Source organism: Mastigoproctus giganteus, chromosome 10, assembly GCF_048544385.1.
Source record: "Mastigoproctus giganteus isolate SK-2022 chromosome 10, ASM4854438v1, whole genome shotgun sequence".
In the NCBI taxonomy this organism is placed as follows: domain Eukaryota; kingdom Metazoa; phylum Arthropoda; class Arachnida; order Uropygi; family Thelyphonidae; genus Mastigoproctus; species Mastigoproctus giganteus.
The window spans coordinates 207,840,542-207,858,146 of NC_143584.1; the positions used below are offsets into that span (position 1 = coordinate 207,840,542).

The 17,605-nt window shown below is 37.7% G+C and overlaps 1 protein-coding gene across 1 annotated transcript in view; it reads right to left on the reverse strand.

The window, feature by feature from the left end:
- Positions 1–7,741: 7,741 nt before the first annotated feature.
- The window catches only part of LOC150079818 (uncharacterized), a 70,260-nt gene continuing 60,396 nt past the window's right edge, over positions 7,742–17,605 (reverse strand). The window contains exons 5-6 of the mRNA XM_090383241.1: positions 13,726–13,926; positions 7,742–7,935 (exon numbers count right to left, since the gene is read on the reverse strand). Coding sequence (XP_090239367.1) covers positions 7,742–7,935; positions 13,726–13,926 — 395 coding nt within the window. The remainder of the gene's footprint in view (positions 7,936–13,725; positions 13,927–17,605) is intronic.

Here is a 17,605-nt window from a genome sequence, read left to right on the forward strand (position 1 = left end):
TACCACCACCTAGACGGCACTGTTTCAGGGCTATTTGGCCCTTCTATCATACACCATCAGGCATCTCTCATATTGTGGAATCATACTTCATAACTGTTTTGCCATCATTGCATCACTTGGGTACCTACCCACCCACCGAAGAAGGGCCAAATAGCCCTAAAACGGTGCCGTCTGGGTGGTGGTACCTATCTGAGAATAAGTAACATTAGTCTTCTTAGAAGAAGAAGCGTTACTTATTCAAAGTAGTGCATTATCATGGCAACTCGTTGTGAAGGTATTCACAATATTAGATATAACTTAAAACAATGCCGCCTTATAAATATTCTGTTTACTCAGAAATGGCTGGGTATTAATGATGCTATTGCACTTAATATATACATAGTCTAAATTTGCTCGCAGCTTGAGGCTTTAGTCCTAAATGCATCTTAGTCTAAATACATCATACACCATCAGGCATCTCTCATATTGTGGAGTCATACTTCATAACTGTTTTGGCATCATTGCATCACTCGGTACCCACCCACCGAAGAAGGGCCAAATAGCCCTGAAACGGCACCAGGGGGAGATTGATGATGTCTGGCATTTCCAAGAATAGGTAACAACAGCCTTCTCCACTGGGGAAGCATTGCCTATTTGGGGAGTTTATTAGTTTTTGAGTGGTGTGAGTTGAAGGAGTTACTGTCCCTTTCATTCTTCTACACCGTTTCTTTTCCTCTTCCACTCCTACTATTACTTTCCCTCTACCTTTTTGCTTTTCTAAGTCTAATAGGGACAAGTGGATAGTCGAGTTATTATCCCACACATACAAAATAGCCCTGAAACAGTGTCGTCTAGGTGGTGGTACCTATCTGAGAATAAGTAACATTAGTCTTCTCCTTAGGTGAAGTGTTACTTATTCGAAGTAGTGCAATATCATGGCAACTCGTTGTGAAGTATTCACAATATGAGATATAACTTAAAACGATGCCGCCTTATAAATATTCTGTTTACTCAGAAATGGCTGTGTATTGATGATGCTATTGCACTTAATATATACATGGTTATACTTAATTTAAAACTATAAATGTAACAATATAGCATAAACTTGATAGCATAATGTATAATGTGAACTTGATGTGATATAGGATATTAGTTGAGGCATATGCTGCAAGAAAGCAAGCTTATACATCAGCCAAAAAAAAAAAACCCCTTCCAATTTCACCCATCTGGTCACTCCAAATGTTTGTCTAGTTCAGCTTTAAATTTATTTTAGCTATCAAATTCCACAACAATGGATGGAAGTCTGTTCTAGCAATCAACTACCTGCTGGCTAAAGGCAAACTTCCCCACATCTATTCTACAACTGTCTTTCCTCAATTTGAATCTATGCCCCCCCCCCCACAGGTTCTTAATCTGAGCAAGCAGAAGTATCCCATCAGCATTGAACCTGCTCAAACCATTCAAGGCATTATACACCTCGATCAGGTCACCTTGCAGGTGCCTAGTCTCCAGATGCTGCAACTTGCAGACTTAAGCCTTCCTTCATAGGCGCACCCCTTCGTTCCTCTCACCAAACTTGTTACCCTTCTCTGTACTTGTTCTAGCAACTCTACATGCTTCCTAAAATGAGGCCTCCAGACCTGTATGCAGTACTCAAGGTGTGGCCTGACCATTGCCTTATACAAAGGGATAATCACCTCCTTGTCTCTGCTAGCAAAATTCCTATACATCATTAACAAAACTCCATGACCTGCTCTGGCAGCCCATCCGCACTGCTCATAGAACTTCATATCTGACTGCACAATTACCCCCAGAGTCTTTTTCATTCTCCACCTCCCTGAGTGTAGTACCACACAGTTAGTATATTTCTTTTGGGTTACTGCTACCCGTACGAAATACTTTACTTTGGTTGCCACTTTTAAGCCTATCTGCCTAACTTTTCTTAATCCTGTTGCAGTAGCATACTGCCTTTACTATCATTAACAACTCTGCTAACCTTTGTATCAACTGCAAACTTGGACATTAAACCTGATATACCTTCATGATATCATTGATAAATACACAAAACAACAATGGATCCAACTCCAAACCCTGGGGTACTCCACTAATAACATTAGTCCATGTACCCATTGATTGCCACTCTCTGCCGTCTCCCACTCAACCATCCCTTTATCTATTGGAGCAACTTGCCCTTAACGCCATACCACTCCAATTTGTATGGCAGTCTTCCCTGTGCAACAGTATCAAAAGCTTTCCTGAAATCCAAGTATATGATATCAAAATTATTTTTTGCATCCAGTTCCTTTGTGACCACATCATAGTATCCAATCAAATTGGTCAGACAAGACTTCCCTTTAACAAATCCATGCTTTGTCTGAACTATTACTGCAGTCTTATCTAGGTGATTCTGTATCACATCTTTAACCAGTGACTCCATTATTTTCCCTGGAACAGAAGTTAAACTAACAGGTCTATAATTATTTTTGTCACCCTTTGCACCTCCTTTGTGAATTGGGGATACTTTATGTTTAACTTCAACAATTTCTCCTCCACTTTGCTCTCTATTTTTACAAAATCTTTTAGATCCCTGCCAGAGTTTGATAAACTTTTAGCATTTCTCCCTCCCCATCCTGAATAACTCATGTGTGAATGTAGATGCAAAATACTCATTCAGTTCATCAGCTACTTGAGCAGGATCATCAACAGTTGAACCATCTACGTTAAGTGGACCAATCTGATTCATCCTCTTCCTTCTAGAGTTTACATAAGTAAATAACTCTTTGCTGTTTTTCTTTGCATCCTTTGCCAAAGATTTCTCGTAATCTGCCTTTGCTTGCCTAACCTCCATGACTTGATTACAAACTAGCTTATATCTGCTGTAGGCTTCTGTGTCGCCTGATAATTTATATGCATCCCATACGTTTTTCTTCTCTGCCACGAGCCTCATTAATTCATTTGACATTCATTTAGGCCTGAACCTTGAACAGTACTTCCTAGTTGGTATGAAAAGCCTAGTAGTCTCCACGGTTAAGTCCCTGAAGGCTTCACATCATCAGTTGATCCAACTTTAAATTCTATAAAGTGGGATCAACTGATGAAGATACCAATGGTGAATTCTAAATGGAAATGGGAAGCCTTCAAGGACTTAACCTTAGAGGCTACTAGGCTTTTCATAATCACCTTTAATCACCACTGTAATCACCTTTCCAAAAACAAAAACCCTTCCCTTTACCCTTGATGGTAGTTACATCTTTAAGTAAATCCCACATCAGTACACTGTGATCACTCTCATCTAGTTGTTCCTTTATCTGCAAATTCTTAATGCATAAATAATCACTGCTGATAATCAGATCAAGAGTATTACTCCCTCTGGTCACCCCTTGAACATGTTGCTGTAGAAAACAATTCTCCAATAAATCCACAAAAGTCTTTGCTAGCGTGCGAGTGGCCAATCCACAAGTTCCAGTCAATATCTGGAAAGTTAAAATCCTCCATTACAAGACATTCTGATTTAATAGCCCACTCTATTTCTCTGCACAATTGTTCATTGTACTCATCAGAGTCATTAGGCCTATAACACACTCCTACTTTCATTTTCCCTTTCCCAGTGTTTATGTCACATCAAACCGACTTAACATTGCACTGTCCACCCATGCCAACTGGATGCACTTTCTTAGATTTTATGTGCTTCTTAACTAACAGCATAAACCCTCCTCCCTTCCTACCGTTTATCCTTTCTGTACACATTGTACTCACAAAATTCCAATTCTGCATTGCTTATATCTGTGTGACACCATGTCTCTGATATCCCAACAATATCTGCCTTTGATGTCTCGATCAGCACTTCAAATTCATCAAATTTATGTACTATACTTCTAGCATTGGTGTACATGCAAGTATACATGCTCTTGTTCTTACTCTTAGTTACCTTAACACAGCCCATGTATTTACTTGTTCCATGATGACTCCCAGCAGCTCTTGAAATCCCCAGCAACTTGCTCATTAGGCTGCTGCTCATTACAATAGAATGCAAGAATCACTTTTGCCTCTGCCTGCGGCTACTGTTAATCTTTTAGTCTAGGAATCCCCCACCCCAAGCTAGCAGTTTTCTGACCCACCTAACACTGTCTCAATAGCATCAGCAAATATTCTTGCACCCTTTCTATTTAAGTGTATCCCATCCCTGCAGAAGTAGTTTATCCTGTTAGCAAGCACAGACCATGCTGAAAAAAATTCTACCCTGTGAGCCTTGCACAATCGCTCCAGGGCCGAATTGATTGACAAGGCTCTCATCATATACTCCCTCCTATCGTGTCTAGGCAGAATTACAGACACTTTCAAATTTAACCCTAACTCGTGACTTTTTTTCAGCACTGATGTGTACTTCTTAAGTAAATCTGCAGATCTCTTACTCTTAATAGTGAAACATATAACGTAAGCTTGATAGCATAGTACACATTATTGTATTCAGGCATATATTAGCTTAGTGTATTATTGTCAATTGAATTGAACTTAAATGGAAATCATGTCCCAGACCAAAACAGCAAAAGCAATGGGTTTAAAACAACTGGAGTGCTGTGGCTCAGAGAAGAACTCAAGGGGGACTGTTCTCTTGTAAAACACTGCCTAGATATGTTCTACTTGTGCAACATTTGTGCAGCTCTCAGGAACAGGACATGATACGGGGGGGGGGGGGGGTTGTCTTTGCATGTGTTCAGTGTGCAGAGTACGTGTGAAAAAATTAGCAAAACAGTTTTAAAAACTGTTTTTACTATTAGTAACCCTAACACAGCGCATGAATTTGCTTGTTCCACAAGGAACCCCAGCAGGTCTTGAATTCCCGGACACCCTTACTTTCCAAGCTGCTGCATGTTCTAGCAGAGGCAGTGAAAGAATCACTTTCACCTCTGTCTGCAGCTACTGTTAATCTCTTAGCCCCAGGCTACCAGTTTTCCAACCCACCTAACACTGCCTCAATAGCATCAGCAAATATTCGTGCACACCTTCTATTTAAGTGTATCCCATTCCCTGTAGAAACAACCTCTCCTGTTAAGAAGCACAGAATGTGCTGAGAAAATCTCTATCCCCATGAGCCTTGCACAGTCCCTCCAGTGCCAAATTGAGAGAGAAGGCTCTCATCGAAGGATTGTAGACACTTTCATTTCAATCCTAACTCAACTTTTTCTCAATGTTGTTCTATACTAGTTAATTAAATCCTCAGATCTACTATTAATATCACTGGTGCCAATGCATACAATATCACCTTTTGAGCCCTTAAACCTTTAAAACCCTTAAAAGATGATGGCTGCTATTATGTCATATTGTCACATATAGCAAAATGTCATGTACAAAACTGTCACATACAGCAAAAATTTATGCACCAAATTGTCTTGAACACTAAACTATCATGCACTAAAGTTTCTTATACACCAAACTTTCATACATTGAATTGTACTGCACCAAACTGACATGGACCCATTTTATGAGACCATAACTACAATTCCTTTAGGATTCCATTTTTATCAATGTGGTTCTCTATTTTGTCCTTAACCAAAGACATTATATAACCTAGTCCCACAGAAGTCAACTCCTAAGTTTACTCTTACAGACACTGGGAAAACATCAGCACTTCTCCTGTCCAAGGAATCATCCTGAAGTATAATGATGATCTTAGTAATGGTTTGATATATTCACATGCTACATTTTCTAGTATAGTTAGATGTATACTAAGTGGCTAGTTAATTAGGTACACTGACTAATAAGCAAATAGCACCTCCTTTAGCCCTCAGAACAACCTGAGATTTGAGGTTGGCAAACCTTGAAAAATGCAAAGTACTGCATATGGGTAGAAGTAACCCCAGAGAAACGTACCAACTCTGTGGTACTACACTTAAGGTGGTAGAAAATGAAAAAGACCTGGGAGTAATTGTGCAGTCAGATATGATTAGTTAGTTAGTTATTTGGAGCATTAGCAACTAAGGCCATATTGCTCGGGGATATGCGGTGGTCATTCCCTGACCTTTCCGCATCCACCGTATTTGGTGGTGACGGGCTCGAACCCCGGTTTAATCAAGAAGCGTGTGCTATGCACTGCTGCTCCTTCCCACCTGGCTACGGAGGCGCCTGTCAGATATGAAGTTTTCTGAGCAATGCAGATAGGCTGCCAGGGCAGATCATGGGGTTTTGTCAATGATATATAGGAATTTTGCTAGCAGGGAAAAGGAGGTGATTGTCCCTCTGTATAAGGCAATGGTCAGGCCATGCCTTGAGTACTGCGTACAGGTCTGGAGGTCTCATTTTAGGAAGGATGTAGATTTGCTTGAGTGTGTACAGAGAAGGGCAACAAGATTGGTTAGGGGAATGAAGGGATCCTCTTACCAAGAGAGGCTTAAGTTGTGCAAATTGCAGTGGCTGGAGACTAGGCACCTGCGTGGTGATCTGATTGAGGTGTACAAGGCCTTGAATGGGTTGAGCACGCTGAATTCTGATAGGATCCTTCCACTTGTTCAGATTACGAACCTAAGGGGTCATAAATTCAAATTAAGAAAGGACAGATGTAGAATAGATGTGTGGAAATTTGCCTTTAGCCAGCGGGTGGAAGTTTGCTGGAACAAACTTCCATCTGTCATTGTGGAAGTTGATAGGTTGAATAAATTTAAGGAGGAACTGGACAGGCATTTGAAGGGAATGGTGTGATTTTTTTTTTTTTTTGGCTGATGCTGCATAAGCTCATACACTTGCTTTCTTGCATCACATGCCACTACTACTACTACTAGGTATGGATTTGATTAGCTTCTAAAAACACTACACAGATGCCAATCCATACAGATCCAACTTCATCCTGCAAGTGCATCACATTAGAGAGAAATGATTCTTTCACAAAGAGCGTGTTTCATTTCAATTCTGCAGATGGTCAGGCAGATTTAGATCCAGTGACTGAGCAGGCAATGAAGTATGGTAATGTTACCCTTAATGTCTCCCTCATGCTCCTGTAACCATTCCCAGTAGTCTATAACTTGTGACATGGTACCTTACCTTGCTGAAAGTAACCATTTCCAGATGGATAAACTCTGTGCATGAAGGGAGACTGATGTTAAGCAAATTGCTTGATATGGCTGAGATCAGCAAAGTTGATGGGAATGGTGACAGCAGCATTGGATTCATCATGCTGAGTGTCAAGCACTGCGGGCTGGTGGTGGAAATATACACTGATTCTGCTGCTGTCACTATTGCCAACAACTGCCCTGATATCAAGCATCTGTGGGATGAGGCAAATTGGCTGTACAATGTGTGGATTCAATACCAGCCAGAGTGGTAAAATTGTGGATCATATTCCAGAGAAAGCCCATGTTATCAGGTAGGTAGTCATATTTCATGATAAGTCTGGATTATTACATTCACTGTAATAGTCCAAACTTATCATGTAGCCATGGTTTTCTCTGGACCACAGAATTTTGTGGTCCAGAGGAAACCTAGATCAAAATTTGATCCTTCCCTTATGTAAATTATTCAATATTTCTTCAAAATGGTTATCACATTAAAATAACATAAAAAATTAAATAAATTATTAAAATATTAGATAAAGTATTAAAAGAGTGAAAAAAATTTTTAATCTTATTTCAAAAGAGACTAAATCATGCAGTTTACTTTTAGAAATATAGCTTTATTAAACTTTTAGCATAAACATCATACTCATATATACATATACACATACACACATACAAAGATGCATTTCGTAATTACAAAGAGGTAGTTTTATAAACTACTCAGCATTCCTATGCTGTGGTATTACACCAACTCGATAACATCTATGTGCATGAGAAGCAGCAACTGCCTTGTGAAATTCCCGAAGTGGAAAAAGTGGCCCAACCAAGGAATCATAAGGATATTGTTCCACTGTGCGAGCAAGGAACTCCATTGCTTTATCTAGATGGTGAGGCCCGTACCCATATATTCCTAAATAAACAAACATACAGAATATTAATCCTTTAGAATTTAATGCTTGATTACTAGAACCTATTGTAAGAGAGAGACATTGATTAACCAATACAGAAACACTCTATTCAAAGCCTCAAACTTTTATCTTAAAACGAAAATGTGTTATCTAGTTTCTGATGGTTAAATGCAGATTAAAATCTAAAAGTAATATAGCATTTTCAAAAAAAAAAAAAAAAAAAAGCATTAGCCGGCCACTCACAGCTTACTATTTAATCAGTTTTTTAAGTGACTTAACTATAGGAAAGCTCTAGCATAACCACGTAACTAGTAAACTTTATCTGAAAAGAATATGCAATTAACCATGGATATCCACCTCAAGGTTAGTTTAGAATGTTGTCTTGACACATTTATTACTTACTTTGTTTAAGCCAGTTCATTCTCTTTAGTTTTTCTATTTATGAGACATTCAAATAACTGATATATTCTTATTAAAATAGAGATTTTACTTTTGAATAAAATATAATTACTGAATGAAAACTATTCAGACAGTTATAAAACAGAACTCTTCCCTTAAAACCTTAAGATAAGAAAAAGGTTTATATCTCTATTGCAAAAAAATGCACCAGGGAGTTACATAAATCTTAATTACTTCTAGTGAGTCATCAAGCTCAAATCTGGAATAATATTCATGCAGAATAACTATTTATTACACTATACACAGACTATGTGAAAAAATTTGCCTATAGTCTGCACAGAGTGAGCTAGGACAATTAATGCAAGAATTGTTTAATAAGAACGAGATGCATTTTTGTTGCGTATATACATGCAACAAAATGGAAGGACAAAGTGGAAGAATTTTATTCAAATCTTTATAAAGATAATGGATAACTGGATCAGACAACAGATGGAAACTGTACCAGAAATTTTGGTAGCAGAAGATGCTATAAAATCAATGGAAATGGCAAAGCAGCAGGACTTAATAAAGTCAGCTGAAAGCTGGAGGACAGCTGGTATGTAAAGCTCTAGCCAGACTATTTTCAAAATGCCTTCTACTTAAAGTACCTGCCACGTGGAAAAATGCAGAAGCCATCCTACTGCATAAAAATGGTGACAAGGCAGATTAAAAAAAAAACTACTGACCAATTAGCCTACTGGCAGTTGTCTACAAGGTTTTCACAGAGACACTTTCAAGAAAAATAAGTACAATACTTGATGTGGCACAACCCAAAGAACAACACAAATCTTACATCAATATTTTCCAATCAATATATGAAAAGGTGCCTGCATCAAAACTGGTCAACAATGATAAAGTTCAGATCAAAATAGAAAAAAAAGCATCCGACAAGGAGAGAGAATCTCCAGGGGCTCACATCTGGTGAGTATGGACTTGCAATACCCAGGGTCCTGAGCTGGATATCATCATTCTTCTCTTCCTTAGTGATTCCCTTCTACACTCTTCTCTCTCAGTTAACTTAGAATTTTTTTTTTTTTTTTTTGGCTGGTACAGCAAAAGCCTCAGGCTTCCTTGCACCATATGACTAATGATAATAATAATCTCCCCAAAACTATTTTTTGCCTGTTTAGAAGAAATGTTTTGCAAGCTAAATTAGGATAATAAAGGTCTCAAGATAAATGGAGATTACCAGAATCATTTACAATTTGCAGATGACATTATTCTCTTTGCAAACAATTCCGGAAGAATTGAAGAAAACATTGAAAAGCTGTAGCATGAAAGCAAGAAGTTCGGTTTGAAGATGAATATCAAGAAAACTCAGGTTATGCTCAAAAAATTTACCAGAACAAAGAAAATCATTGCTGATGGACAAGAACTAGAAGTGGAAAGATACGTTTACCTTGGAATGAAATTCCAATAGATGGAAACATCATGACGGAAATTGAATGGCACATAAAATTGGGATGGCAAGCATTTGGGAAGTTTAATATAGTCTTCAAGACAAACTTGCCACTCTGTCTCAAATGAAAAGGTTCGGATCAATGTGTCATACCTATCATAACATATGGTTGTGAAACATGGTCATCGAATGCCAAAGCTTTACAAAGGCTGAGGGTCACACAGAGAAGTCTGGAGCACCAAATTTTGACCATAACCAAGAGACCAAAAAACATGTGCATGGATTCATCAAAAAACTAAGGTCTTGACATCACTGAAAGAAAAAAAAAGTGCTTAAAATGGAAATGTGCAGGTCACACATATCAAGAACTGATGATAGATGAACCAAACAAATTTTGGAATGAATACCACTCAACTCTAAATGACCAAGCGAAGAAAAAGATCATTGGTGATATTTGCCAGTATACAATGGCAACAGAAAGCACAAGCCTACAATTGCTGGAAACATGTTGAGGAAGCCTTCATCTTACAGTGGATCAACAATGGCTAAAGATAATAATGATAAATACATATACTTTTTTTTCGATAATCTGCACCTTTATATGAGCACAAACAAAGTTATATTTCATAACTTACAACACTATTTTTTTAGGTTATTGAAATTCAAGTCTGCACAGATGGAAATAACTGAGTCAAGCCAGTATAATATATTTTTGCTAAAGTTATTTTACGTTGACTCAATAATAAAATAATACTGGTCCAGTAATAAAATAACTTTATAAAACAGGGGCTATCAAACAATAGCAACCATGAAAAAAATGGTAAATACATTACCAGAACCTTCCTCATCAAAATCAACTATCAAAAATTGGGTGGCTGAATTTAAATGTGTAGCAGAATCAGCATTAAAGATGAACAGCATAGTGTAAATTCATCAACAGCAATCACTATAGAAAATAACAATAAAGTTCATGATATGGTGATGGAAGATCAGAAAGTATGTGTTAGAGAAATAGTAGGTGCTGCAGGCATTTCAAATGAATGAGTGAAAAACACTGTCAGATGAATTAGGCACAAAAAAGATTTCTGTATGACGGGTCTACCACCTTCTGACACCCAATTAGTAACATCTTTTATTCAAAGTAACTTTTTTGCTCGTTATCAAGCAGATCCTAAAAATTTTCTGGACAGATATATGACTAAGAATGAAACACTGCTTCATCACTACAAACCAGAGTCAAAACTAATTAAAACAACTTCAATAAAAGCAAAGCATACTGATTTACCACCTCCAAAGAGGTCAAGTCAGTCCCATCAGCAGACAAGGTTGTAGAATCTGAATTCTGTGATTCAATATCACTACCAACCAACCAAAACTGTAGTGATATTAAAACAATGGCAATAAAAGAATACTGATGTACCACCTCCAAAGAAGGTCAAGCCAGTTCATCAGCAGACAAGGTCATAGAATCAGCCTTCTGGGATTATCTTTCCAAGGGGCAAATAAACAGACAAAATTATACTAACTTAGTAACTAAAATGCAAGGTAAAATCAAGTAAAAGAGGCCACAAAGTGAGTAAAGGTGTTTTGTATCAAGAGGACAATGCATATGTCCACACATCAGCTATTTCATCTATGGAAGACTATTGTACAAATTGGAGCAGAATGGTATTAAGGGTAAGTTGCTACAATGGATAAAAGGATGGTTAAGTGGGAGAAGACAGAGGGTGGTAATCAATGGGTGCTGCTCTTCTTAGACTAATGTTATTAGTGGAGCCCCACAGGGTTCGGTGTTGGGTCCACTGTTGTTTTGTTATATTTATCAATGATATTGATGAAGGTATATCAGGGTTAGTGTCGAAGTTTGCAGATGATACAAAGGTTGGCAGGGTTGTTAATGACAGTAATGGCAGTGTGCTACTGCAACAGGATCTAGATAATTTGGGCAGATGGGCTAAGAAGTGGCAACTGAAGTTTAACCTTGACAAATGCAAAGTACTGTATATGGGTAGAAGTAACCCCAGAGAAACGTACCAACTGTGTGGTACTACACTTAAGGTGGTAGAAAATGAAAAAGACCTGGGAGTAATTGTGCAGGCAGATATGAAGTTTTCTGAGCAATGCAGACAGGCTGACAGGGCAGGTCATGGGGTTTTGTCAATGATATATAGGAATTTTGCTAGCAGGGAAAAGGAGGTGATTATCCCTCTGTATAAGGCAATGGTCAGGCCACGCCTTGAGTACTGCGTACAGGTCTGGAGGCCTCATTTTAGGAAGGATGTAGATTTACTTGAGCGTGTACAGAGAAGGGCAACAAGATTGGTGAGGGGAGTGAAGGGATCCTCTTATCAAGAGAGGCTTAAGTTCTGCAAATTGCAGTGGCTGGAGACTAGGCACCTGCGCGGTGATCTGATTGAGGTGTATAAGGCCTTGAATGGGTTGAGCACGCTGAATTCTGATGGGATCCTTCCACTTGTTCAGATTATAAACCTAAGGGGGCATAAATTCAAATTAAGAAAAGACAGATGTAGATTAGATGTGCGGAAATCTGCCTTTAGCCAGCGGGTGGTTAATTGCTGGAACAAACTTCCATCTGTCGTTGTGGAAGTTGATAGGGTGAATAAATTTAAGGAGGAACTGGACAGGCATTTGGAGGGAATGGTGTGATTTTTTTTTTTTGGCTGATGCTGCATAAGCTCATACATTTGCTTTCTTGCATCACATACCACCACTACTACTACTAATACTATTTCCATGGCTGTAATTCGTCAGGCTGGTTATGAACTGTTGCCCTACCTATCACAATCACTAGATCAAGCCCCATTTGATTTCAACTTATTCTCAAAACTAAAAACCAGCTTTTCTGGAAGGAAATTTAGGTCAGATGATGAGGTGACAGCAGCTGCACTCTCCTTTCTTCAAGATTTTTACAAATGACTAGAAAACTGGGATCATGAATCTCAAACATGGTTGTATAAAGTGCAGTGAGTTTAAAGGAGACTATTTGAAACCATCAAAAAATAAACATCAGATAACAATGTTAGACCAGAAACTTATAAAACAACTCTCATAGCAGATTATTTGGATTATTTGCCATCTCGCTGTGCACAAAAGTAGGTGAGCATTATAAGAGAGAACCAATATTAAAAAAATTTTTCAACCCAGGACCAAACAGGCATCTCAGAGATGCCTTGGTAACCCTGGGGGCTTCTCAGTTAATGTTTGTGTGCTATTAAATATAAAAAAAAAAACATGTAATTTTATATCTGTTATTAATTTTTCAGAAAAATGTTATATCTAAAATGAAATACAAGGTTACACACACAGGCAAAATATTTTGTTTACAAAGAAACTTGAAATGTTTTTGTAGGTTCTAGCTAGGCTTATATTAAATAAATATTGAAAAGAATACTGAATAATAGAAAGGAAGAAAAAGGGATATAGTAATTCTTCTCTGACATTTTACAACAGCAAGAATATTTTATGATGGAATTTCTTGATATAATACAAAAAGCAGTAAATATTTTTAAAAAGTAGAAACTCTTGTATATTCACTGTACCCTAAGTCAGTGTGGGGGGAACAAACATTCACACCTGCTCCCCATGGGGGAGGGAGGAAGAGAGGGAAAGAATTTCTGTAAAGACAGATTACTTTCCTTAAGAATCTAATTACTGTACCAGGAAACAGTCGAAATGTCTCTTTACATAATAATTTTAGAACATAGTATAATAAAAAGAAAATAAACTAAAATACAACCTGTGGCACTCCCAAATGACAATTAGCAATTAATGAATTTTTTTAAATTCCCAAACCATGGTAATATACCCAATCAACAATAATAAGAAAAGAAACAGTAAATACAAAAATAATTCAGATATTCAATTTAATTCAACAAAACTCAGCTCAATCTTTAACAAAAACTAAGGCAAAAGAATTTGTTCCATACATGCTAACCTTTGATTGTAATGCACTTGCGTATGACTGTATCAACATCAATATTCACTGAATTTGCTGCATTTGTTCTGCTGACCAGCAAACAGACACCACCGGGTCTTAAAAGTTTCAAACTCTGTGAGATCATATCAAATCCACCAGTAACATCCAACACAACATCAGCTTTGGTTGTTTCTTCATTTTGATAATTTGACTTCAATCCTGTTTAGGAAAAAATATATAAGTATATATGCAAATATGAATCAAATGAACACAGGTTAAATAAAAGTTCACTGATGACCACTGATCAACCCGCTATATAATGATCACTGTATAACAGTCACAATTATTCATATCTATTGCACTAAAACAGTGGTTTTCAACCGGGGTGCCGCAACAACTATTGCAATAGAACCAGTGGTTTTCTTGGGGTGCCGTGTAATTTCGGTTTAAGTTACTTAAAGTTATTATTATATTTTATTTTATTTTTGAAATTTATACATTTATTTCATTATAAAAAGGTGTACGGTATCCATTGTACCGTATCTTTTTATTTTGTGATTACCTATAATTGATCTTTATTTAGTACCTCTATATAAAGAATAAAATTATTATATAGGTAAATATTAAAAGGTCGAAAGCCACTGTGTTAGGTATTTCTTTTGGCCTAGGGGTGCCGTGAAAAAATTACTGGAACACTAAGGGTGCCATGAACCAAGAAAGTTTGGGAACCTCTGCACTAGAAGTTTGATCAGTGTATAGAATTATTTGTAATGCTGCTCCAGGGTTCCTGCAACACCACTTTTAACTCTGTAATAATAGTGTAGATTATTGTGTGTTTGTAGTGTTTAGTGAGGGTTGTGTTGGTCTGTTGTTCATCCGGCCTCTTAGCCTTGGGGCTTGTGGGCAACATAAAAGTCCCTAGTTTACCACCCATCGCCATGAGGAAGCAGAGCCAGTAAGCAATGAAGCAGTTTGATCAGTGTATTGCCTGTCAAGTCATTGAACAAATACATACATGTATTTGTTCAATGTTTGAAATGCAGTGGAGTCCATGGCCAATGTTAGCTTTGTAGCCATTGAGAGATGGGGCACAATGTTTGGCTTGCCATATGACTGGCATATTCCTACTTTATGTATATTAATTATGTTGCTGCAACCTGTGGGAGGTAATGCTTTGCAGCCACTGATGTTACTTTACTATTTTTCTTTTTCCTTTATTACTGATTTAATTAAAGTGCATTTCCTTATAAATAGATAAGTCACCTCCACCATGGACAATTGCTTCGACATTTTCTGACTTCAACAGTGGCCTAGTATGTTAAATAAAAGCCATATATAATACTGTAAACCACTTCTTTTTAATGTTTTTTTTACTTGCTCTCACGCTTATATCTTCAGCATTTCTAACGATTTGAGAAAATCTAAGTTGGGAGTGGTTATTTCTACTTCTACAAAAAACTACTCATTTTCACCATACTTGGCTTCAGATAACATTATCACCAATTTATTGCTTATCAATTAGCCTTAATGACCTATAATTATTGAGAATACAGATTTTTAACCACATACAATCATGTTATTTATCAATGTAACTATAATTTTCAGAGCCATCACTAGACAGGAAGTTATGCTCCCTGAAAACCCAAGCACAAACTTTATATGTGCCTGTGCACATGCAAGCATGTAAAGGAACATAATAGTTATAATATGTCATAACTATTATGTTATAACATGTGGGACCCACTCAGGAATAGATTTAGGACCTAAAAACAATAAAAAAAAGTTCATGTAAACATAGGTCCGATTACGCTGTGTTTCAGAGTTCAGCCATTTGTGTGTTCCAGCAACTATCTGCTTATGTTTACAGCAAATGCTCAAAGTGACCACCATGCACCTAAATAAAAGCAATCAAATGCCTCATTGTAGACCTCCTCACTTGCACAAAAGTTCCAAGAGTCTGTCTCGAATTTGCTGTTCTAGTGCTGCTTGGTCTGCCACAATCTGAATCTCGTTTACTAAATGAACCAGTTTCCCCAAGCTGTTCATGTATTCTCTGAAAGGTCGTCTTATTTGGTACATGAAAAATAGGGAGATTTCTGCATACAGATATCTTGCCTTGCATTCAGCAAGTTCACACGTAAGATGCATGTCACCCATCTCTTGATTTGAATAAGCCTTCATTATCATCACAGCGAATGCACAATATCAAAATGTTAATAACAAGCTCCATAATGTTGTGCTCTAGTCAGGAGAATTAACTGAAATCACTCAAAGAACAGGAGAGGCTCTTGTTTACATAACTATTGGAAAAGCCCTCTATGAAACATCAAGCATGCATTGTTTGTAAACAGTTGATAGGAGCCAGCTATTCCAACTGGGTCCGTAGAAAGAATTGCTGGAACACAAAAATGGCTGTAACTTGGAAAAACACAAAATCAGATATAGGTTAGCATTAGATTAGTAATGACAAGTGATAAAATAAAACAAGCTTATAGAGCATCGGCCAAAAAAAAAGCTTCCCATTTCACCTATACATTCACTCCAAAAGTTTGTCCAGTTCTTCCCTGAATTTATTTGAGCTATCAACTTCCACAATGAAAGATGGAAGTTTGTTCCAGAAAGCAACCACTCTCTGGCAAAAGGAAAATTTCCACATCTATTCTGCAACTGTCTTTCCTCAATTTGAATTTATGCCCCCTCAAGTAGGTAATCTAAGCAGGAGGAAGAATCCCATCAGCATTGAACTTGCTCAAACCATTTGAAGCCTTACACACCTCAAACAAATTAACTCGCAGGTGACTAGTCTCCAGACACTGCAATTTGCAGAACTGAAGCCTTTCTTGGTAAGAGCACCCATTTGTTCTCCTCACCTGTACTCATTCCAGCAGCTCTACATCCTTCCTAAAATGAGGCCTCCAGATCGTATGCAGTATTCATGGTGTAGCCTGACCACTGTCTTATACAAAGAGATAATCACCTCCTTATCCCTGTTAGCAAAGTTCTTGAATATCATTGAGAAGACTCTGTGAGCTGCTCTGGCACTTGTTTGTGCTGCTCAGAGAACTTCATATCTGACTGAAAAATTATCCCCAGGTCTTTTTCATTCTCCACTACCTGAATGTAGTACCACACAGTTGGTACATTTCTCTGGGGTTACTGCTACCCATACACAGTACTATGCATTTGTCAATGTTAAACTTCAGATACCACTTCTCAGCTCATCTGCTCAACTTTTCTAGTTCCTGTTGCAGCAGCAGCATACTGCCATTAACAACCCTGCCAAACAGGACATTAAGCCTGATATACCTTCATCGATATCACTAATGAATATAGAAAATAACAATGACATTAGTCCACAAAGTTCAGTGTCCATTAATTACTACTCTGTCTTCTCCCACTCAACCATCTCCTTATCGATAGCAGCAGCTTGCCCTTAATGCCACACTGCTCCAATTTGTACAGCAGTCTTTTATGTGCAACAGTATCAAAAGCTTTCCTGAAAGCCAAGAATATATCAAAATTATTTTTTGCGCACAGTTTCTTTTTGACCATGTCGCAGCATCCAATCAAATTGGTCAGACAAAATTTTTCCTTAACAAACCCATGCTGTCTTAACTATAACTGAAGTTATAGTTCCTGCATTGCTTCTTTAACCAGTTGAACTGGATCCTGCATTGCTTCTTTAACCAGTGACTCCATTATTTTTCCTGAAACAGAAGTTAAACTAACAGGTCTGTAATTACTCATGTCACCCTTTGTGAATTAGGGATACATTTGCAGTGTACGGGGATCTTCCCTGAATCCAAGGATGCTCTCATAATAATGGATAAAGGTTTGCTTACTTCCTTTGTTGTCTCCCTTAATATAACTGGAACTATCCGCCCCAGGTGCCTTTCTT